The sequence below is a fragment of the Tympanuchus pallidicinctus genome, unplaced genomic scaffold (genome assembly GCF_026119805.1).
Source record: "Tympanuchus pallidicinctus isolate F22 unplaced genomic scaffold, pur_lepc_1.0 scaffold21, whole genome shotgun sequence".
Lineage (NCBI taxonomy): Eukaryota > Metazoa > Chordata > Aves > Galliformes > Phasianidae > Tympanuchus > Tympanuchus pallidicinctus.
Genome location: NW_026294733.1, coordinates 5,749,047 through 5,772,565, shown reverse-complemented (window position 1 = coordinate 5,772,565; position 23,519 = coordinate 5,749,047). Strand labels below are relative to the sequence as shown.

The 23,519-nt window shown below is 41.4% G+C and overlaps 2 protein-coding genes across 4 annotated transcripts; one reads left to right on the top strand and one right to left on the bottom strand.

Annotated features, from left to right (window-relative positions):
- Positions 1-9,746: 9,746 nt before the first annotated feature.
- PTTG1 (PTTG1 regulator of sister chromatid separation, securin) lies at positions 9,747-11,931 on the bottom strand. The gene is made up of 5 exons (XM_052684990.1): positions 11,835-11,931; positions 11,378-11,550; positions 10,877-10,970; positions 10,267-10,416; positions 9,747-9,895 (listed from the first exon to the last, which is right to left on the bottom strand). Exons 1-5 carry the CDS (start codon positions 11,914-11,916, stop codon positions 9,816-9,818), a joined length of 579 nt encoding a protein of 192 aa, XP_052540950.1. The 5' UTR covers positions 11,917-11,931; the 3' UTR covers positions 9,747-9,815.
- A 770-nt stretch (positions 11,932-12,701) lies between these two features.
- SLU7 (SLU7 homolog, splicing factor) lies at positions 12,702-23,109 on the top strand. Of its 3 annotated transcripts, none has more exons than XM_052684979.1 (16): positions 12,702-12,821; positions 12,942-13,124; positions 13,278-13,431; positions 13,714-13,794; positions 14,181-14,345; positions 15,213-15,278; positions 16,695-16,742; positions 17,201-17,332; positions 17,599-17,696; positions 19,094-19,161; positions 19,375-19,514; positions 20,349-20,510; positions 20,916-21,020; positions 21,177-21,251; positions 21,498-21,602; positions 22,554-23,109. In XM_052684979.1, exons 2-16 carry the CDS (start codon positions 12,961-12,963, stop codon positions 22,731-22,733), a joined length of 1,743 nt encoding a protein of 580 aa, XP_052540939.1. In that variant the 5' UTR covers positions 12,702-12,821; positions 12,942-12,960; the 3' UTR covers positions 22,734-23,109. The 3 variants fall into 3 exon arrangements, with proteins under 3 accessions (XP_052540939.1, XP_052540938.1, XP_052540940.1); XM_052684978.1 differs by having other exon boundaries at positions 12,734-12,838; XM_052684980.1 differs by lacking the exon at positions 16,695-16,742 and having other exon boundaries at positions 12,734-12,838.
- The last annotated feature ends 410 nt before the right edge of the window (positions 23,110-23,519 follow it).

Sequence of the window (23,519 nt, the reverse complement as noted above, 5' to 3'; positions counted from 1 at the left end):
AAATATGACCATCCTCAAGGTGAGTAGACTTCATTACCAAGCATTGCTTCAAAAGACACTTAGAGTAAGACTCTGGAGGGTGAGCATGGAATTACAACACTTCCAAAGAAGGTTTACAAAACTGAAAGAAATTGCAGAGAACTCCTTATCTGGAAGGAGAAAAAAAGTAGTTGGGGTAAGACTGGGTAGAAGGTAAAAAAGTGAAGTCCAGCATCTGGTTGCAACTTGCAGGCTTTGAACATTTTCCAGTGGAATAATTATTCATAGAAAAGTGCTGTGCTGTTCAAATATTTCCCACAGGAATGTTTTCATTTTAATTTTTTTTTTTCATAAGGTCCAAATGCTTCTGGAACCAGGGAACGTTGGATCAACAAAATGATGTTGCATTTCTAACTTTTTCGGGGTAAGATTCTGTAAGTCAGGTTTGGAATGGGAGTCTTTATTTCATAAAAATAAGACATTTAATATGAAAATTTTAAATACCTGAAAGAAACTTAATGTCCTTCACAAAATATAGGAGATGAAATAAATATAACAGGCACTTCCAAGCAAAGCATCACGCAGCTGCTGAAGGCAAAGTGTATGTGGCTGCCTACATACAGAACAGTTGTGGTGGCTGTTTTCTCAAGGCTTGTGTATTTTTAAAAAATAAAGGGGATGGAAAGGAGCAGACAGCACCTAAACAGCTTAGAAACAAAACTGTGTGAAAAAAGCTTTCAAGCAGGAAAGGTGCGAACAGCAAAGAAACCATCACTCATTGTTTGATGCTCAATATGTTTAGGCCAATAGAACTACCTAAAAGTAAAAAGAAACCATCAGAAATAATCACAATTTGTTTCTCCTGCCAGAAGTTTCCAAGCAGCAGGCATAGAGAATCTCACTTCTGGCTAGTCAGATGTTACAGGGAGGTGCTATCATGTTGAATAAAATGGAAAACCCTTTGAACAAGTAAATACTGGCAGCACCTTCTATTTTATTATGTATTTGATTAAGGAAGAAGATGATAGCTTATTTTAACATTATATTAACTTATTGATTCCTGAAGCTGCAATGTTTTTGCTCACCAGGCTTACAGAAAATAGAAGCCAAACAATAACTGATTGTAGCTGTATCTTTTCTTCCTTGTTGCAGCACTGAGTCACAGGGCATTTACAGAACCTGAACTGGAACAAAGCCAAGAAATATATATATTCTTGGTGAGAAAAAAAGTTCAGCTGAAAGCCAACATCCCCTGATGGGGACATCCTGGCACAGAAGCTGTTTGTGCCTGCTGAGATTTGCTACAAGCCATAGCCCATCCCTCTGAAGACATCTGATTCACCAGCACATGGAGCAGCAGCTTTTTTGCTACCCTGCAGAAGTATTCGGTGCTGCTCTTGAGATCCATCAGGGACCTGGTCACCACACAGAATTCCTGCACCTGCCCAAGGTCCCTCAAAGGGGACGCTGGCCATGTTATTTACCCCGCAGAACTGCACATTGCTCAGGGGAGCAGCAAGGGTCTGTGGGGCCCCACAGTTGGGATTCCCCTGCAACAACACCGGGGACATCCCTCACTGCAGGGGCAGGCACACGTTAGTTTTGTTTCCCCGTGGACAGCTGGGAGTTTACCAGAGAAGGAAAAACAGGATGACTTTCAGTTCATCTCCCTGGGAGCTCAGCAGCTTAGTCTCCCTGAGGCACAGCTCATCTCTCCATCCTCTGAGATGCACACTCAGACCACAGAGCTGGAGAGAACCACTGCAAGGAAAGTGAACATTTCCAGGCGTTTTTACTTAAGCCCACTGACAGCCCTTACCCAGATGGCTGTTTAAAGAAGGTTAATAGCAAAATCATGCTTGGATATGACAAAAAAAAACTGAGCAGCAGCAACAGAGAGAAGAGTCACAGTGATACTAAAAGGCACTCAGTTGTTGCACAACAGCCATGCTGGCATCATTCACAAGGTAAGATGGGAGGCTTTTTTGAAGAAAGGGTCAACCTCTGCCCTCTGGGAAGACAAGGGTCTGTAATTTGGGATCAGAGACACTTCTCCTTATCAGGATCCATGTCACATGCACAGGCAGTTGCAGTTACAGAAAGAAATCACAATGGAAGCATTGCTGAAATCTGTCCCTGTGTAAAGCACACTGAGCAGCAGTGGGTGCAGAAGCCAAAGGCAGAGGCTCTGCCCCTCTGCCTCTCTCAGCACCGATCCCTGCTGTGCAGGGAGCCTGAGGGCTGGAGCCCATCGACACAGCTCCGTAGTAGCAGGAATTGACGAAAAATTTGCTCGAGTCCTTCGTTTTCTGACAGTTGGTAACAGCGGCTCCCTCTTGTGGCCCAGCTCGCTAAAGAAGCGTTAGGAAGTTCTTGGCTGTGTCCCCATCCCCACCACCTGCCCCAAACACCGACTCAGTCCAAGGACGCTGCTTCTTACTGCTGACTCCTTTAGCTCCCTTTACCGCCCTCCTCCTACCAAGCTGTTAGCCACATTCCCACCTTCTTGTATTTTCACAGCACCAACTCTGATCCCTCAGATGTTGTCATTGAGGTCTCTGAATCCTTCTACAGCCATACTGTGTGCTCACTTATATTCACAGTGATAACGTCCTCTGTCACTAGTAGAATGTGTTATCTTCAAATAAAATGTAACATGTAATCAGCTCTTTGTCCTCATCCTTCAAAGCTTCCGCCCCAGAACATCTACTTCCCCTACAGGACGTGGGGCTGCCTGCACCAGCCCTGCACAGCTCCTGGCTGTCAGCATGGCAATACCCAATTCTGCCTCCCACAGCATGAAGCTCAGATGTGCCTGATGGCTTACCCACCATGCCTGCAATACCAAAACAGAGAACTGACTGGTTTTTAACATGCAGCAGTTAGAGGGGGAAGGCAGCAAGAAAATGGCATATTCCATAAGTACTGACTGATTGCACCTCAATCAGAGACGAGGCAGACACCAGCACTGCTCTCCTCTGGCACTCACAGCCACTAAGGGGTGAAAAGGCCAGACAGTACAGACTCCAGAGTAAGAAAGAGGAGCCAAAGGAATGCTGCATATAACACGTGAGGCTCAACAGGTCTAAAGCCAGGCAGAAGGATTCTTGATGTGCCTGCACAAGCTGCAAATCAGCCCCTTCTGACAGCAGCACAGCTGTAGCCCCAGGCACTTTTGATACTCTTGACTGCTTTCAGCCAGTGCTCTCAGAGTTTTGCTCATGGAAATTTAATCTGAACTGGGAAAGAGCAGAAGACTTAGGATGCAGTCTCTAGAAAGCACCAGAGCAATTCCCAAGGGCTGTTGAGCACCCACATGAAGGCAGCACAGGCCTGAGGCTGCAGTGCTGAGTATGCACCGCAAATGTCATTTTTAATCACAGTGGTGATGTAGTTCTGGGTTACTGGCCAGAAAAAAAAAGAGGTCAAATCTATCTTCAGAATCTGCCCCACCCATACTCTTACATCTTCTGCAGGACTTTGTCTCAAATCTGTCACCACACAGCTCAGAACGATCTTTTTATTAAGAGGACTCAGGGCTAACTGTGAAACTGAAACCAGGTGCATGTGTCTGAGGTCAAACCAAATGCTCAAGTGGAACAGGTTCTTTCTTAAGTTTCCAAATATCTCAAAACCAGCTGTTTGTTTGGGATTTTCTACACAAGCCGACTTCCTGAGGAAAACATTCAACCCCTAAGTACCAAGGCTGCGAACTGAAGAAAGTGCCTGAAATTTGCACTGGGCACTGCTGCCAGGACACATCTTAACCTTATTAAGTAATAAAGCATAATCTGCTCAGGTCAGAAATTGGTGCATTTGGAGTCATTCTGCAGGCTGTTGTAAGATCTGCTGAAGCTTGCGGAAGTTGAGCTTGCAGTACTGTGAGGGAAGTGGCATCACCAAGCGCCTATGTCTCTTATCACACAGTGATACCACTTTGGGGACATCTGAGAGACGTTATTGTACTTCTATCTAGCACTTTGCTAGCGTTAATAAAACTACAGTGAAAATAAAAGTTACAAAATTCATGGCCTTACTAGCCCTAGAGAGACCAATTGCCTGCAGGCTTCTAATTTCTGTTCCTTTTAAACAACGGAAGATAAAAAAGCCCTCAGCTGATATACTGTTCCCTGTAGCCACAGGATAACAGCACACTGAATTCCTTACAGCTGACTCTTACCCTCCATTTCACATTAATGGTGGAATGAAACCCATTACAGATGCCTGCGCTGTGCACAATGCAGCAAAGGCAAACATCATCACAGCACAGCTGTCAGGCTGCAGGAGCTGTAATGCATGCTGTTACCACGGTGCCTCCTGCTGCCAGCACCTTACAAATAGGGTGAGTTATCTGATGTGCACTGCAGTAATTTTACTCAGCCTGCTAAGACATTATTTTTAAGTGAATCTCTGAGTTCTCTTTGCAGAAATTCAGGTAAGGATTTAAAGTAGTTGTTACTACCAGGTTGCTGAGAAAGACAACATCTGACAGACTGATAGCAGTCAATGAGGTACCTATTATGTGTCTCATTACAATCCAGATTTCCCAGTCACATCATGGTTACATTGGCCTTTTAAGGATCACTCAGACTGAGAACAAGACACCACTTATATCATAGCCATGGATTTACATCCTTGGCAGGAAGCATAAACCTGATCAAGTGAACTGAAAGAAGGCAAACAGTTTTAAGCAGGGCTTCTGTTGGTGAGGTAATGCTCTGACACCTCTTTGAGCTCAAGTTGTATCTATTCCTGACACTGCCCCATCAAAGAAGCAACATTTTACAATATATGCCACTTTTTATATATATATTAACAGCAAAACTGTTCATGAAATTGTTTTTTGGTTACCAAAGATAGTGTTTGCCCCTAGTTGAAACAACAGGTAGCAGTGCAGAACTCCCAAAGGGTGGGCTGCCTGCATCTCAGAAAACAGCATTTTGTGGGCTTACATAGCCTCAGAGCTGCAGAAGATGCCTAAAAGTTTATGTTTTCCTAACAGAAGAGACTGCACACTTGTGACTGCGATCTCATTGAGTCACTGCAAACAGGAAGGCAATGATTGAGCCTCATCTCAGCTTGGTTGTCATGCAAGTTGCAAGAATCACAAGAGCATGCATTTCCCTTTAACCCCAACCAACCGAGTTCAGAAGTACCTGAAACAGGAAAATTAAAAGCTAACGAAACCAACGGATCTTTCTGACAAATGTTTACAGAGCTGAGCTTTGAGGCAGATTTGACCTGCATTCGCCAGAGAATCCAATGAGAATAAAACAAGCCTCAGGGGGGCTCAAGGGCAAAGTTTACCAGCAGCAGGAAGACTGTCTCAACCATCCGATCATCACTTACAAACATGACAGAAGCTATCCATACCAATATGAAATCTTACAGCTAGCAAGCGTGCTCTGAATGTTTTGACATCATGAGCAACACTGTGGGTGTGGCACAAAAATGTAAGCACTGGAGGAGTGAAGAATAGATGTGTGCACTTGATTACTGAATATTTCAGAAGAACGAATAAAGAAGGATTGTTATAAAAACCTGCCCAGCACAAAATACTAATATCTCTCCAGATCAAACAGACGGACACGCAAATAGATGCAGCCTATATTTATGCATTTAACTTGATTTAGTGTCACAGCCTTGCGTTCTCATACTATGTTGCCCGGTGTTTTGTATTACATCAAATGACTTGTTTTTTGTTTTAACTTGCATGGCTGCATAGGAAGCCACATGGTGGCACTGTGCGATCAGTTTCAGTGCTTTACTTACAGGCATTTTCAGCTTCAATTGGGTCTGGAGTCTCGTCCCGGCTCAAATGAACTGGTAGAGACAAAGTTTGAGAACTGCCCATTTCCTTACTTCCTTCTAGTTTTGCCTTAACTCCTGTGACTGTTAGATTATACCCAAACTTAGATTTCAGCTGAAAAGGCAATGCTAATTTTAATATTTCTTGAGTCTGAAGTAAGGGTCATCAAAAACCTGAGATACATGATTAAAGTAAATTCAGTTCAGAGTTTTTGTTGGTCTGATACTCTCCTGATTATTTTTTGAAGTTTCAAGCCAAAGGCAAGAAGCTAGTCATAAAGACAAAGAGCAGCTACTGTATAATTCATTGGTATTTAACACTGCCTAAAACCCTGACAAGTTTGAGAGCAAAGCAGAATGAACGCCTGTTTTATTTCAGGTGGCTGATAGTTCAGAAACAGCAAACCTGATTAAAGGTCAGGATTTGCAACAGGACAATTCCCTAAAGGCTTGTCTACCTTCAGGCTCATCTGCTTCTGAAGAGTAAAAAGCATTAAGGACTTGAAACATTCTGAGGCCTGTTATTCTTTCTAGTCTTCAAACGGATTTTTTCCACCTTTGACAGCTGTGCAGGGCACAGCACAGAAACAATTTCACATTCATATCACACCTTTAAGCAGTCAGGCTGCATCTTTAGCACACTTCTAAAACCATCCCCGATCTGCACCAAATTAGCCTGATTTCTTTTAGTTAACATGCAGTTAGCATATTATTTGTTACTTCAAGTACCAGTATAAGCATGAGCTGGAAAGCTGTTTTTGCAGCTGCTTAATTGTGGCAACCTGGAGAACCCAGACCACCTCACTGTAAAACCCAGGCTGCTACACTCCACAAGACTGTAAGAAGCTGTCTAACAGTTCTGAGAAAAGCTTCTACAGGCTGCTGGTTCCCAAGTTCATTTTAAAGATTCAATAAAACATAGGAAGTCTTAGGCCTGCTTTGAGATGCACCGTAGAAGTGTTCTCTAAACAGTCTCCAATTACGTTTATCCAGTAGTTTTGTTGGTTTCTTTTAATAGGATCTATGGATCAAAACACTTTTCTTCCATCTTCATGGACTTAAAATCACACTCTACAAGCCTATCTGCAATCTCAGGTTCCCAACAACCCTCTGACAGTTGGGCAAGTGGCAGAAATTGCTCAGAATCTCTGCTAAGTGGCAATAGCAACATCTTCAACGTATTTTAATTAAAACAGTTAAAAGAACAGCCTACAGGACCTTAACTACAAACACAGAAAGCACCAAGACACCCTTTCAAGTATATAGCAAGAACCTCAGTAGAATGTTTAGCACTTAATATTTAGCACACTGGAAGTGAGATGTAGAACCCCTCTCTAGGTACTAGACTAGTAAGATAGCCACAAGAAGGGCAATAACAAAAACCGTAGGTTCTACTGATATATGTAGAATTATTAAAGCAAAGGACCCTAGCAAGCAGTCAAGTATTTTCTCAATGCAGACTATCATGGGGTTCTGTATAATCAAGATGTTATAATTACAATATAATTGTATAATCAATAGATATCAAGATGCTATAATTACAATGTAATCAAGAGAATTAGGCAAAGTAAACAATGATCACAAAAGAGAATTAGTGGAAGATTAGTGGAAGAGCTTACCCTTCGGCTGAGCTCACCAGAAGACACCAAGAGGGGTGATCTCCAGAAGAGATCCTTCCCCTCTGGTAGCCAGCTCTTAAATAGGTCTAGGAGGGGTGCAGCCTGGCTCCACCCCTTCCGGCAGCACAGGTGAATTGCCTTCACCTGTGCTCCTCTGGCTGACTCATGGCTCGCCTCAGGTGATCAATCAGAGGTTCAGGCCGTGACTCAGCAGTTCCCATACTGGTTCTAAGACAGTAAACAGAATATACAAGTTACTCACAGCACCATTTCCACAACCTAGATATGCAGCTCTTGTCACCTGTCACCTTTGTGTTCTGTGACTAGTGCTGAGTGATGCTTTTAATTCACCTTTATACAGGAAAGCTATTGGACACTACTTAATAAACAACATCTTGTATACCACTGGCACACAGCACAGCAAACAGTGATGTCTTAACTACTACAGCTGTCATTGTGGTGATTGCAATGTATGATCATAAGAAAGCATTGCTCATTTCTCAAGAAAGTGACTTCCATAGACAGGAGATGAGAATAAGGGGTTAGGAGTTGAGATGTAGAGGTCTGGAAAACCACTAGTTTAGACTCATTAAACTGCTTCTCTAACACCTGCTTTCTTTCAGCCTTGAAATGTCATCTACACTACACACCTACCAATTAGGAAAATAAAGCTGTTGACAAGCTCTGTCCCACATCTGTCAGTCACAATGATGTTAAATTTGACACAGCAGTTCCTGTTCATTGTACAGGAGCTCAGCTGCCCCAAAAAACAACAAAAAACTATCACGGTGTTGTAATTCATGGTCAGAATGAGCTTAAAGCAGCTCAGGCTGCTGCAATCCAGGTAGATCAAAGTATTGCCCAGGAACTAAAAGCAAGTGAACATCAATTGCTAATGTTGTGTACAAAACCAAAAGTACAGCAAACATTACTGGCTATGATTCCTGACTTTCGCTAGGACTTCCTGTAGCAGAAACACTAAATCATGGCCTGAAACAGTGATGAAGCACCTGGTGGGAAAGCAGGGCCAAACCAGACAGAGGTCAGGTGTGTGTAATGCAACCGAATGACTGGAAGGGGTGGGACCAGGATCCTCCCCCCTCCCAGACCTCATTTAAGGGTTGGCAGTGGAGGTAAGGTATCTTGCTGGAGATCCCTGTTTATGTGAGTCCTTCTGAAGGTGAGTGTCTTTTTTCCTTTGTTTTTGCATTCATAGCTGCTGCACTTGGGTTTGTCCCCACTTCTGGCAGCCTGGGACTCTGCTGCCTCACTATCATTGCTGTGTTTTCCATCACATTATAGCGTTACACTTTCTGAACTGGCTTCTTACTGTTTAGAAATATACTTAAGAATTAGAAATGTAGTGTGTATATCAACCAAGGACACGAATCTGCCATTAATTCACTTTTTTTTTTCTCACAAGAGTGAATTCACACAGCAACAGCAAGTAAAAATTTCTTTTTCTGGAAAAAAAAAAAAAGGTGTTTATAGTAGTAACTATATGTAACTACTACACATGTACAAGCATCATAAGATTTGCAGGAAGATGGAATAGCATATTTTCATCATAGAATCACTATGAAAAGACCTTGATATCCCATCCACCTATCACCAATAATTCCCACGTCTCTTACAGTATCTATCTGTTTCTTGTACGTATCTAGGGACAGTGACTCCTCCACCTCCCCAGGCAGACCCTTTCAGCACCTGACCACTCTCTTGGAGAAATATTCACTAATTTCCCACCTGAACCTCCTGTGAAGCAACCTGAGGCTGTTTCTTCTCATCCTATTAGCACCTATGTGGGAGCAGAGGTTGACCCCTGCCTCACCAACCTCCTTTCAGGTGATTGTGGAGAGTGGTTAGGTCACCCCTGAGCTTCCTCTTTTCCAGACTGAACACTCCCAGCTACCTCAGCTGCTCCTCTTACAACTTGTGCTCCAAACCCCTCACAGCTTCATTGCCCTTCTCTGAACGTGTTCCAGGATGTGCCTTGTAGTGAAGAACCCCATATTCCAGCCTTCATTAAACACCCCAAACCAAGTTTTATCCACTGTGGTATAGCAGGCAACTATGAATCATGCCACCTCTAAACCTGACTTGTCTTATGTGACTACAGAAAGGAACTGGAACAACAACAGTGATGAGAAGAAGAAATTGAATCTGTACTTGTGACTTGAAGATTCATATACTAACATCTGGATATAGTTCAGAACACTGAATTATAGATGAGCTCTTAAGCAAGACTAAGCTTAGTTTCAATAGCCTGTCAGATAGTAAAATGCCTACATCTTGGGCACGTAGTATATTAACTCTACTGAAAGAAAAAAGCAAGCTAAGTTTTATTTCACATGTTAAACTAACCTTTATTATAAACAGGAAATTCAATAGAAACTTCAAAGTATACTTTTAAAAGTCATAGTTCATAGGTGGCATATCAATGATGTCATCCAGCGTAGAAATAAAGTCGGTAGGTGGTTGGAGCAAGTCTGAAAGTTAGAGATAGAGCAGATTAGTTACTCATAAAATCCAGAAGTTTACACTCAAGTTAGCTGCTGGTGGATTAGCAAAAGCCTTTTGAAGGGCTACATCAAGTATTGTTAGCCTGTATAAACTAATTCCTCCTAACAAATGACTTAGCAATACATCACAGAAAGTTACATGGCAGAGCAGCTTTGAGACCACTACCTATGCCAGTAGAGCTGACCAGTTAAATTCAGCTCAGTCGTATACTGAGAGCTCTTTGAGACAAACGTCCTGCTGTTGTACTTACAGGAGCAATAGCTGTTCACTACTGCAGCCAACTTGCTTCCTTAATGAGCACTGTATGCACTGGAACTCAGGATAGTTTTCCACTTACCAGACTCCCAAGGCATCTTTTCAAGCTTCACAGGTGAACAAGTTATGTTCACAGGTTTGTCACAAGTACTTGTGTGCATCATGAGAGGAACACCATACAGCTTGATATTGCTTAATCTGTGCTCTTCAGGAACTTCAAAACTCTCGAAGTCTGTTTAGGAAAGACATGCTGTAGTTCAGTAACAGCACATAATAGCATGAGGAGCTGCAAGTTGTCTTTGATTAAGTGAAACAGGAGTAGTTCCAGGACAATTCAATCCAACAGTTCCTTCTTATGGAGTGCTTATTGTCAGTTACTTATCGGTGTCCATGAAGTTTTGTATGCTAACGCTTATCTGAAATCTACATAACAGTCATTATAAAGCAAGAGCTGTAAGGAATTTTTCTAATCCCTATGCTATGTCAACTGTATCAAGCAGTATGTATGTTTAAAACGGTCAAACAAGAACAAGGTGATGCTTCAAAAATATTGAATGCCCTTATGTTTAAGAAAGGACTCTGCAGAAATGTAATACCAGCTTACTTACCACAACAGCTCAGTGAAAGTCTTACAGCATCAACACTTAATCAAAGTCTAATTTGGTTTTAATAACTACCCCAAGAGCTCTTACCTAGAGGATCAAATGGAAACATGTTTTCTATTTCTGGGTAAGCTTCATCGCCCACTGCATCCCAGCTTTCTAATCCAACAGCTTTTTCAGCAACCTTAAAATGAAGAAGTCACGTTATTTGTGCTACCATGTTTTCTCAGTGTAGCACCCTTTTTGTGTCTGTAAACCTATATAGCATAGAAAAGACGTGAGCACTTGCCATACAGGCTCTGAATTCCATTGCCATACTGTCTGAATTCTAACACCCTTGATATAAATAAGCTGCAAAAGGGGAAATGCTTCAGCTGAGCTTGTATGATGATACACAGTGGCAACAAATCTCTGCAGTAAGATATTTAGGCTCATAACAATAAACACCCACTAAACAGAATATGAACAAGACAATAGCCCAGCCAATATTTTGTCTAGAGCCACTTCTTCACCCTTGTGTGTTCCCTAAGCTGTTGTAGTTACATCATGCATTCTTCTGATACCCATCCATTACAGAAGGGTTGTACTCACTTTCTTTGCACTGCAAGGCTGATTTTTATCTCTCTGTTCCTTCTTGCTTGTAACTCCTACAGTTCTGTTCACGTTTCCAAGAGCTTTTCTGACAGAGTGAGATGTGGCTGGAGTTCTGATTGGTTTTTTTGGAAGTGGAGTATTGACTTGTGTTCTTTCTGATAAGACTTTTGCTGCAGACAGGAAGGGAAGGCAAACTTTAGAACCATGTTAACAGTAAAGCTTGCTTCTAATGAAGTGTGTGTGCTAGAAAGCTACTTGTTCTCCACTTGTAACTCAAAAGTGTAAATCCTGTCTGTGACAAAAGACAGGTGATTTCCACATTTATAACAGTTGATAAACTTAGTTTTATTATTTATCAACTTAACCTGTTATTTCTGTTCAAAACAGTGATTAACAAAATCCAGGACACGCACTGTACTCCATCCCACACTGCCTCCATGGAGTATATACCCACATGATACTGAAGGGCGCCTCAGCTGGTTCTTAGTTGCACCAACTTCACCATTCTCCTTATCCACAAAGATCAGGGTTGACATCTCTGGGCTGATGAGACCACCCTGGAAAGGCATACAGAAAATCTAGGCAGTTCTTGCTAACAGAAACAGCAAGTGTTTGAAGTACGCTAGGAATGGTGCCACGTTGGACGGGGCAACCTGGTGTAGTATTGTATATGGAGGCTGGCGGCCCTGCGTGCAGCAGTGGGGAGGATGGGGTGGGGAAGGGGAGGGGGTTGGAACTTGATGATCCTTGAGGTCCCTTCTGACCCAAGCGTTCTTTGACTCTCTGATGACAGTTGCCACGTGTTGGCTCTTAGAAGAGAATACAGCAAGCCGTACTTCGTGCCACAGCAGTTTAGCTACAGACTATCGGCCCTGGATGCATCGATACCCGGACCCACGGAGCTCACGTGGGTTTGAGAAAGACTTAAGGTCTCACCGCAATCCTGCGCGTTTGCTGCTTCACTTCTCTCCAGCGCTCAGTGCTGCTCACTGCAGGAAGCCTAGGCTGGCGATCCGACTCGTAAGGCGAGCAGCCAGCGGTCACAGGGGGCCTCTTCCCCCAGGGCAGAAGGATCGCTCGCAGCCTAGAAAGAACTCCCTGCGGAAAGCCGCACACTTACCTGCGGTGAGAGCCGGACGGGAACAGGAGAGAGAGGACAGCGCGGAGCGGGAGGGAGCGGCTCAGAGCGCGGACAGAGAAAAGTACAAACAGCGCCCTGCCGCCACCGGCCCCTACAGCCCTTCCGCTCCTCCCATTGGCTGTTTCGACTAACGCTCAGGCATCCGATTGGCTCAGCGGCCTCGGGGCGAGGGCGGGACTGCCGGGTTCCGGTGCCTCGTTGCCGTGGTGACTGCGTGACGGCTCCTCGGGGGACGCGGCGCCTTTAAGGGGCGAGGCTCCCGGCCGCGGTGCATTGTGGGGCGGCGGCGCGGCCTAGCTGGTAAACAGGCGACGGAGGTGAGGGGTGGGCGCCGGGTCGCGGGCGGCTGGGCGGTTATGAGGGGTGCCTGAGGAGAACCTCGTGGGATCCGGCCGGGTTTGAACGCGTGTGGTTCTTTAGTGTTACAGGGGGAAGTAAAATGGCGTCTGGGACAGCGGTAAACGCAGCTCCTTCGGGAGGGCCGGGCGACGTGAGCATGGAGGAGCCGAAGAAGATGACGAGGGAGGACTGGAGGAAAAAGAAGGAATTGGAGGAGCAGAGGAAACTGGGGAACGCGCCTGCGGAAGTGGATGAGGAAGGAAAGTGAGTTCGTAAAGCAGATTCATCAGAAGTTAACAGATCTGTTGGTAAAATAGGTTCACCTGGTGACAGAGTTTAACGTAAGAGCTGTTTGTTAACTGAATGTGGTGGTTTTTTTTCCTGTGCCACGTGTTAATTTCATAACGCCTTTCACAGAGATATCAATCCTCACATCCCTCAGTACATATCTTCAGTCCCATGGTACATCGATCCTTCCAAAAGACCAACGCTGAAGCATCAGAGGCCTCAGCCGGAGAAGCAGAAGCAGTACAGCTCCTCGGGAGACTGGTACAAACGGGGAGTGAAAGAGGTATGGGGCTGCCTTTGTCCTGAAACAGAGCTGTGGTTTATTCCTATGCAGTAACAGGTATTGACACCCTGCACGTTCTGGTTATGTGTTGTGGAGGGTGACAGGAACTGGGAATTTGTACTCAGCAAGCATTACCCAGTGTTAGGTGATCATCAAAATGGCCTTTTGAGTTTGGAGCATGCGTGCTTTGGTTGTGTTAGAAAATAAATAAATCCATTGGTGGAAATATCCGTATGATTGTTAGCACAGGTTTGTTTAACGCTGTCTTCTTTTGCTGCTTAGCACTCTATAGCTACCAGATACCGCAAGGGAGCTTGTGAGAACTGTGGTGCACTGACACACAAAAAGAAGGACTGCATGGAGGTAAGCCTGACACTGTTGGTATTTTAATGGTTCAAAAGCGAATGTGACTACAGTGAAAAATGCCTTTCTATAGGTAAAATAGCAGTTACTTTGGAAAAGATTACAGGTGCTGTAATGCTGTTTGAAATTATCTAAAGCAGCTGTTCTGTGGGGAAAATAAAGAGAAAAACAAATAAATAATCACCATTTAATTCTGCTTGCAGGAAACACTGCAACAAAAGTTGGAAGTGTTTGACATTTAGTTCCTTATGTTAGTGTACTTCAGTTCTAGTGCTGGTGTGGCCATCTTACCATTTTTACATTAACATTTTTAAAGAGTGGTGTTGCAGGGCATGTTTCAATTGGATCGATTGATCCAACCCTTTTGTATGTTTTTTTACATCCAGAGGCCCAGGAAAGTTGGAGCAAAATACACAGGCATGAATATTGCACCAGATGAACACGTGCAGCCTCAGCTGATGTTTGATTACGATGGAAAGCGAGATCGCTGGAATGGTTATAACCCAGAAGAGCACATGAAGATTGTGGAGGAATATGCCAAGGTTGACTTGGTACGTAGGCGTTGCATTTCACTGGGGAAAGATGTAGTGTTTGGGTTACTGTGAGGGGTGTTTGTTTTGCACACTGCTAACATTAGACCTTGTGCTGTATCAGTAATGGAAAAACTGGGTGCGTGTTGTGTTAGCAGACTTCACTAGAAATAGAGGAATTCAGATCTGAGTGGGGGTCTGCTATGTGTCTCTCCTAATTGCTTGCATTAACTAGACAAACCCTATAATGAGCTGACCAAAGTGCAGATTAATTTGTAGGCAAAAATGGAATTTCTAAGCAATGCTTACTATCTACAGTCCTTCTTGTTACTGTTGTGGAACAGTGGTTGTTCATACGTATCTCTGTGGTTCTGTGATGTCATGCACATAAAAGCTTACTTTGTGCTGCTCTAAAATATCACTTCGATTGCTAAAATGTCATGATTCTTGTATGAGTTGTAAATGCTTGCACTATCAGTGAACTACCTTAACTAATGAAATTCCTGACTACATGATGAGGGCACTATGGTAAAACACATTTGTTCTCAAACACTGTTGAACTAAAATAAGCTGTATTTCTTCAATTAGTTCACACAAAGCAACAGTACAGCTGCATGAGCTATAGTAAAATTGCTTATTTAACGGTATACCATAAAACAGCAAAATGGTGAGTTACATGTAGTTTCCTTGGAGCTCTAAGAACTGTGATGAGTCTTAAGCATAGATGAGATAAACTTTAGGCTACCGATTTTTTTACAAGTAGAACTGGAAGCTGATTTTCTTGTGATCACTGCCATTTAAAATCTATTACAATAAATGCTTATGACATCACTACGTGCTTGCTATGAAAAGGAAATATTAAAACAAATGCATTTGCATGATATGCAGGCCAAGCGCACGCTGAAAGCCCAGAAGCTTCAGGAGGAGTTAGCATCAGGAAAGCTGGAACAAGTGGTAAGTGCATTAAGCTCTTGATTTATTTTTGCTTAGGCTGAATAAAAACCCAACAGGTTATTTCTGCTCTCTGATGCGTTTATTCTCTATACACAGTTTCCTGTTGCTTTTTATAGCCTGCAAAATATTAAAGTTCTTTGTAGCCCCAGGTGGTTGTGTGTCCTGTACAAGAATTCAGAGTACCTTCTTTCAGATGTGTGACTTTGTATTTCACTTCTGGACAAAACTTCCTTCTGATTATTAACCTTGTAAAATTAACGATGTGGCATTTTAGATCAGAAAGCTCATCTGCCATACAGTCATTCTGCTCATACCCTGAGATGCATGTTTTTTTTGTTTGGTTGGGTTTTTTTTAATTTAAAGGTTTGTTTTGTCTAATACTGAAGTAGTGATTGTTGTGTGGATTGTTTTATTATGGTCAGTATAAATGGGACTAGGAAGATATCTTTATCCTGGAACCAGGCTTGTTTCTTCTTCAGTCATTGCTATGGCTGTTTGCAGTGTCTTTGATTATGTGAAGGCTGAGCACAGATATTTCCCTCTGGATTGTAACTCTGCAAAGTTTACATCTTCCACTTCAGTTCCTCTTAGATTATAGGCAATGCTTTGGATAATATTTGATATCAAGTTCTGATTTTAACAACATGGTTTTTTCTAAGCTCAATTTTGGAGTTTTGACAACAGGTTTCTAACACAGAGACAACATAGGAATTGTTTCTGGTCAAAAGAGTGTTTGAATTGGTATTTTAAGACAGAAGGCATTGAGCAATAGATGATGTACAATCAGAATCCATTTTCCAGAGGTTGCCACCCTGCATTTTGTCACCAGGTGGCAGAGTGAACCGAATTTCTGACCCAGCACAAAATAGAGTTCTGACCTTCCAGATAAAAGCTGCTGTTATTTTTTTTTAATGTGTGTATTCACTGCAGAATAACATTTAAAGTGAAAGGCTGAGCAGGTGAATAAAAAAATTAGGTTTTGTTTCTCCAGATTGAATTCAGTCTTCTGATTCAAGCTCGGTCGTCTTGTCAGTGCTAATTAAATATGCATACCTAGCTTTTTAATATATAATTTTTAAAGCTTTCAGAATTTAATCTTGGATTTATTTGCACGATGTGAAATATTCCCATCTGTTCTACTGTGAAGGTGTCGCAGGCTTTAGGTAATAGTGACAGTACTGAGCTTTGCAAGAACGACGAATCCTAGAAACATGGTTGGTAATTGAGTGATGAGCTGTGTTACAGCTCTTCCCTAGGATACTCAGCATTCAGTGATCTGTGTGTTTTGTGCCACAAGTACATTGTATTTTTGTATCCAGCATCAAAGTCCTGCTTTGATTGGTCTTGATCTGCCTGCCGCCTTTCCTCTCTGCACTATCTTATCCTCTCTGCTGATGTGCTCTTTGTTTGCTGCAGAACTCCCCAAGACACCAGTGGGGAGAAGAGGAACCAAATTCACAGACAGTAAGATGAATACCCACTGCATCACATCATGGGCAGAAAAAAGGACCTGTAGTTAGTGAAACAGCAAAACAAGGGTGGCATAAGGGTTTCAGAGTTGGGCTCAATCACTGGCTGCCTGTTTTTCTTTCGTGAAGGGTTTTTTGTTATTAATTGCTTTGTTTTGTGCTTTTTTTTTTTTAACTCCTGTGTGTTGTCAAACCTTAAAGGTGTCAGCAAGTAACTGCTTCTTAAGGCATGGTATGATTTGCCCAAGGTAGCTTTTTTAATTCATCACAGTTACAGTTTTTAATTGGAGGAAGTGGCAATCCTTGATGAGTATTTCTGGAACGATGAATGTAGCTGCATGATCCATCTGCACACTTAAGCCCATTTGTAACGAAACCACTAAAATCAGATTCTTATTCTTGTCTCCAGAGTGAATGACTGCTTCTAAATAAGTTCTCTATCTCTGTTCTTAGGAAAGAGATCATAACAGTGAAGATGAAGATGAAGATAAATATGCAGATGACATTGATATGCCTGGGCAGAACTTTGACTCTAAAAGACGAATCACAGTTCGGAATTTACGTATTCGGGAAGATATTGCAAAAGTGGGTAAAGGATTCTTCACAGGTTTTCTTTTTTTCTTCATATTAGTGAATTTTTAAAGTTGAACGCTCTGTTATCACTGAGTTTGAGTGTGAGTCCCTGTGTTTGGAAGTTGAGGTCAGTTCTCAGCTCACTTCCAGCTTATTCTGTGACGTTCTCAAGGTTACTGTCCTTTTAAAATGTCTTAAGCTGAGGCATCAGCAGTAATTTTAGTTCCTTGAAAATAAAGAATGTTAATGAAATAACTTATCATCTTTTCTTCCCCTAGTACCTGAGGAATTTAGATCCAAACTCTGCTTATTATGATCCCAAAACGAGAGCAATGAGGGAGAATCCATATGCCAATACAGGCAAGAATCCAGATGAGTAAGTTGAAATGGCCATGCAGGTGCATCCAACAAAACTCCGTTAAAAATGAGATGGTTTTAATAGCTTTGTATTTTATTTTGAATCTGTATGTGATGTTACTAATTAATCCCTAGTCAGTTGTAGGAGGAGGAGTCTTTCAATAATGCTTTATATTAAACATGCAAAATTTATTCTATTTATTAACTTAGTGGTTTAGTACATGCAAGTAGTATTTTATTGATACTGGTCTTTAATCCTCGGGTGCATGAACTATCATTTACTAAACTGACATAGAACTAGGAACTTCTCTCTAGAAGAGGTATTTATGAACAGTGGTGATGATGATGCTTATGCAAAGTATTTCAGTAACTGAATCTAAAACATCCTCCTTTGTTTTTTTGGGAGGCATTCAGCGCTGGAGACCTCTAACATGGAGTGTCTGTGTTCCCTAACTGCTAGAATGGGGAACAAAAGCTCACCATGTATTCATAGAGCCTGCACAGAAAAAGTCTGAATGTTTTATGGTTATCTAGATAGGTCACTTGATTGAAGGATACTGTAGGAAGGCTTGGTTGCACGTAATGCTGTCTTGCCTAAAACCTGGGTCAAGCTCTTGAGCTGTGACCCTGCCTTGATCTGTGTGGTGCTGTGGACATACAGAGCAGACAAATTGCAAGTAGAAACATTTATTCAGAGTACAGTAATTGGATTAGCTTGCTGCCTGAAATACAACGGCAGTGGCTAAATGACAGCAAATAATGCTCTCTGCACCTCTCCTTGCCCCCATATAGAGTGAAGCTAGTCAGTTTTATTTCAGATGCAAGCGCTTCCTCTTCTCCCCAGTCATAATTTGACCTTTATTGAATCTGTGTTCCTGCTGCAGTATTGCAGACTGGAAACTTTTCAGGGTGGCTGTGGGGAGGTGCAAACTGAATCTGTTAACATAATTTGATTTTTCAACCTATGTTCCAGCTATGGTTTGTGAACCTCTACAAAGAGGTGAGCAGAAGGTAACCAAGGGCAGTAAAGCTTTTGCCAGGCTTTAAATAGCTGAAATATGCTGAAGCTGAACAGGAAAGATTGATAAATACGAAAGCTGAGAGTCACTGTTTGAATATCACCTGCCATTCATGCAGTCAGATCCAGGCATGATGCACGGTGTCTTAGGTGGAGCTCCAAGGAAGTGTTGCAAGATGTACCAGTATAAATGTAGGCAGTGAATAGTCTGAAATGCTGCCCAGTGCTTCCATGACTGCTGGGAGCCTAGGCCTCGATTTCATGTATTGAGCTGCACGCTCCCTCCCTCTGCTTGTAACTCAGGGCACAGAGAAGCTTATTTTCCCATTAGAGTTGCATGACTGCCTTTAAAAGACAATCACTTAGCTGCATACCAAAAATATTTCTTTTTTTTGCAGGGTTGGTTATGCAGGTGACAACTTTGTTCGTTACACTGGAGATACCATTTCAATGGCGCAGACTCAGTGTGAGTGGTTTCTGCTTTCCTGTGACTTGCTGGGCTTTTTGTATTGGGTTTTATTTCTTGGTTGCTTGTTTTTAGGGAATAGATTTAACGGATTTACATTAATGCTGCTCTTCTGCAAAAGAAAAGTCTTTTAGATTGAGAATTAAAGATGGAAATTTGAATGAGTACCTTAGTTTGAGAATAAATGTTGAGTGATGACTCCTGTGTGTACAGTGTTTGCTTGGGAGGCTTACGACAAAGGCTCTGAAGTTCATCTTCAAGCAGACCCTACAAAACTAGAGCTGCTCTATAAATCCTTCAAAGTGAAAAAAGAAGACTTCAAGGCACAGCAGAAAGAAAGCATTCTAGAGAAGGTAAAACACACATGGTTTTATTTAGTTAGAATTGTGTTGAGTTTGAATTCTGGGTCTTAGGAAACAAATACATAATGCTATGTGAAAACACAGCAGCTATTCTAATGACATTTATGATATGTAAATTAAAAGACTTACATACACTAATCTATTGGAACCATTATTTAATACAGGAACCTTTAAAGATCTACAAATATTTCTTTAGATTACTGTGGGAGCTTCCCTTACCTGTCAAAATTTCTCTAATGAAAAATCTGACACCAGTATATATGATGAATTCTAGATATTTTGTTTTAAAAATAATACACCTAGTTAAAAAAACATTCCATATGCTTTAAAAATGGCATCTTTGTAAAAATACCCCAGCAGCTGTGTCACAAAGCTTCCTTTAAGTTTTTCTTCTCTTGAGAAGCAGTTTTCAGAATCTAGTTTTAGGTGAAGTCTTCTTAATGAATATATATCTCTTATATTTTGCTATTGGATTTTTGGCCAACTGACAAAGAACTCAGTAATCCATGTAGGTTCTGACCTTGCTGACATGAAAGTGTGGAGTGGGGGGGAAAAGGTGTACTTTCCAGCCTTTGATTTCATCTGAAAAGTTTTCCTGCTTTGAAACATCACTAACAAGGATATCTGCTGCTGCAGTCCTTCAGGAATAAAAGAAAAGTTAGTGGCCATAGGAAATGCATTTCTCATAGCCTTTAGTGTTGTATTTCTGGATTTATGTGCAGTGGATAGAGAAGGCACCAAAGGTGGCATTCTTGAAATGTATGGTTAACCATATGCATAGGTTTTCTTCAGAACTCTCACACGTGATTTCTTCTTGCATTATAGTATGGAGGACAAGAACATCTAGATGCCCCACCAGCTGAGTTGCTGTTAGCTCAAACAGAAGATTATGTAGAGTATTCTAGGCATGGAACAGTGATCAAAGGACAAGAGAAAGCTATTGCTTGCTCTAAATATGAGGAAGATGTGAAGATTAACAACCATACAGTAAGTATCTAGTTTAAGGAAAAAAAAGTCTTCCCTTTGTAAGGGAGTGACATGTGGTAGATGCAGCACTGTATGATCAAAACAGCATGTAAATTTATCCTTCTGCAAAGAAGGAATTTCAACCTCATTATCACAGCATGAATTTAAAGAATTATGATGGCCATCTTAAACTGAAAAGGAAGTTACTATGTTTCCCTTTGATGTGAATGAGTTGGCCACATCCTGTTTTGTTGTTTATTGTTAAATAATACCTGTAAGACTAATGTAAAATTCCTAATTTCTCATAGCTTCTCCCCTCTGGGCTGTTGAAATAGGCTACCCATCAGGAAATAATGGCAGGAATAAATTGTATCCTGCCTCGTTAGGGGACTGTCATTAACACTGCTCTGTCATCTTCTCCTGCAGTGCATTTGGGGTTCATACTGGAAGGAAGGCAAGTGGGGTTACAAGTGCTGCCACTCATTTGTCAAGTTCTCATACTGTACAGGAGAAGCTGGGAAAGAAATTGCTGTAAGTATATATGTATTTTTTATTTTTTTTTTTACTATTTGAGAAGAGTTGGAAAGCATTAATCTCTGTAAGCCTTAGATGATTTTGCTTTAAGTTGTCCTTCTGCTTTCAAACATGCTTTATAAATGGATATCCTTTCTCTTGCCTGCTGTACAGAATGCTGAAGCAAACTTACTAGAGGAGCAACCCAGGGAGGAGGAGCATGTGACCAAACCCAAAACACTGATGGAGGTGGGTTGTTTCCCTTTCTAAGGGAGATATTTTTCTTTATCCCTTTAAGCAACCCAAACGTTTGTGCAACTACAAAATTATTTAAGTTGTTTTAGTAAGTCTGGAAGTTACCAAGCATAATTATGTCATTGACATCTCTATTAAAAACTAAGCTCTCAGTGGCATTAGTAGACAGTTGGGATTTAATGGTTTGAATATTGCAACTGTTCACTGAATCTTAACTGCTGCTATTTTTCCACCTTGTAGATCCACCAAGAAAAACAGAAGGAGAAGAAAAAGAAGAAACACAAGAAGAGCTCAAATTCAGACAGTGAGGGTGAAGAGAAAAAGAAGCAAGAAAAACTTAAAAAGGTACATTCAAAAGCACTCCCAATTTTTTTGTGTGGCGAAAAGAGCTTCAAATGCATTTTACATCAGGTTTATAAATTCTGTAATAGTTCTGCAATAGAATTCTGTGGACAGAGTTCTTTTATGTTAATTTTGAGCTGAAGCAAATTTAAAATGCTGTCAGATGTTCTAAAGCACACTGCTGTTATTTCCTGTTTCTCTAGCTCTGGAAGACTTGGTTTAGAAGATACAGAATGCTTCCTTCCTGGTCACCTGTTACTATTGCAGATATCAAAAAGGCATCACAAAACACAGAGCAGTTTGAGTATTAAGGAAAGATGCAGAGATAAAAAGCACTGTTAAAGCTCAATGTAGCATTTTTTTAATCCCATAGTTAGGCACCAACTCACAGCTAATAAAATAAATCCATTCACAAGCTATCCACTATCCTGTGCACTGCTGAATGGACCCTGTGCAAACACAGAGCCATGTCCTTGGGAATCTGAAGCAAATTAACACTAAACAGTAGTTACTTTAAAAAACCCTACTTTTTCTTTTTGCTTTTCTAATAGTAGTTGTTTGAGGAACTGAAGAACTTGTATTTCAAAAAGTATATTTTCATCTAAAAAATTACAGCCTAAATGAAAAAAGACACATCAACCCCCTAAGATGGCATGTTTTTGTCCTTCCGGGATCATGATTACTCTTTAGGTAGAACCCAGGAGTTTCATACTTGATTTTGGCAATTGGAAAGGAGTATCTTGTTTGCAAACTCCAAACTTACTGTTGTCTTGTGGTTAAGACTGAAAAATGTGCATTAAACAGCACACAAGGTGTGCTGTAGGCAGCTAGGCATGCGTGCATTGCTTATCTCAACATTCTGCCTGCTCTATCTTTGTTATGCTAGGATTTGATGCAAAATCTTGGGGTTTTTTTTTGTTTTTAATTTCATTGCATTTTTTTCTTCCATTTCAGGCATTAAATGCAGAAGAGGCTCGTCTCCTGCAAGTTAAAGAAATTATGCAGTTAGATGAGAGGAAGAGACCATACAACAGCGTGTATGAGACCAGGGAGCCAACAGAAGAGGAAATGGAAGCCTATAGAATGAAACGTCAGAGACCTGATGATCCCATGGCCTCTTTTCTTGGACAGTAGCTGTGCTGAAGTCATTTCAATACCCAAGACTTTTTTCTTCTTTTCTATGCTTGTTTACAAGTCTGTAGACAGTTCCCTTCTATGCAGCTCAGCAATGCCAGACATGGCAGAGATCTGTGTACCACAGAGGCTGGTGAGAAATTCTTTTGGTAGACTTGAGCAGTCTAGTACTTAAAACAATGTGATGTTTGTATGTATATAGTCACAAATATATATGTACATAAGCGTATAAATGCATTTTAAAAAACATACACTCTAAATTCTTGATAGGAAAAGATCAGATACTGGCTGTAATTCCAGAAGTTCCAGGTTCATTTGACTATACATAAAGACTTAACTAGTTCAATAAAATTAACTACAGTGAAGAGATGGTCAACAGGTGTCACTGTTAATGTATAGCAGTAATTGCTGCATGTAAATTTGTGCAGCTATTGAAGCCCAACTTTTACTTGTGTGACAGGCAAGCCCTTTCACGGCTTTAAAGGGAGAAATAGTTTTTGATCAGTTTTCACTGAGTATTTTGGAATGTGAGAATCATTTTGTACAGCTTTGATTAAATTAATGTAAAGGTCTTAAAAACTATCTAGGTGTTGTAACTAAGAGTTCAGGAGAAGCTGACTATAGAGCTATAAAATCCTCGTTATGTTTCTGCAGGTGTTGGTGCACATTTCAGCAGCAGAGATCTACGTTTGGTTTTGTTCCATAACAATATACATCTTACCCTCATAACCTCCTGAGTCCAGTTACGTTGTGTGGAAGTGATGGTTAAATATCAGTACCTTTTGC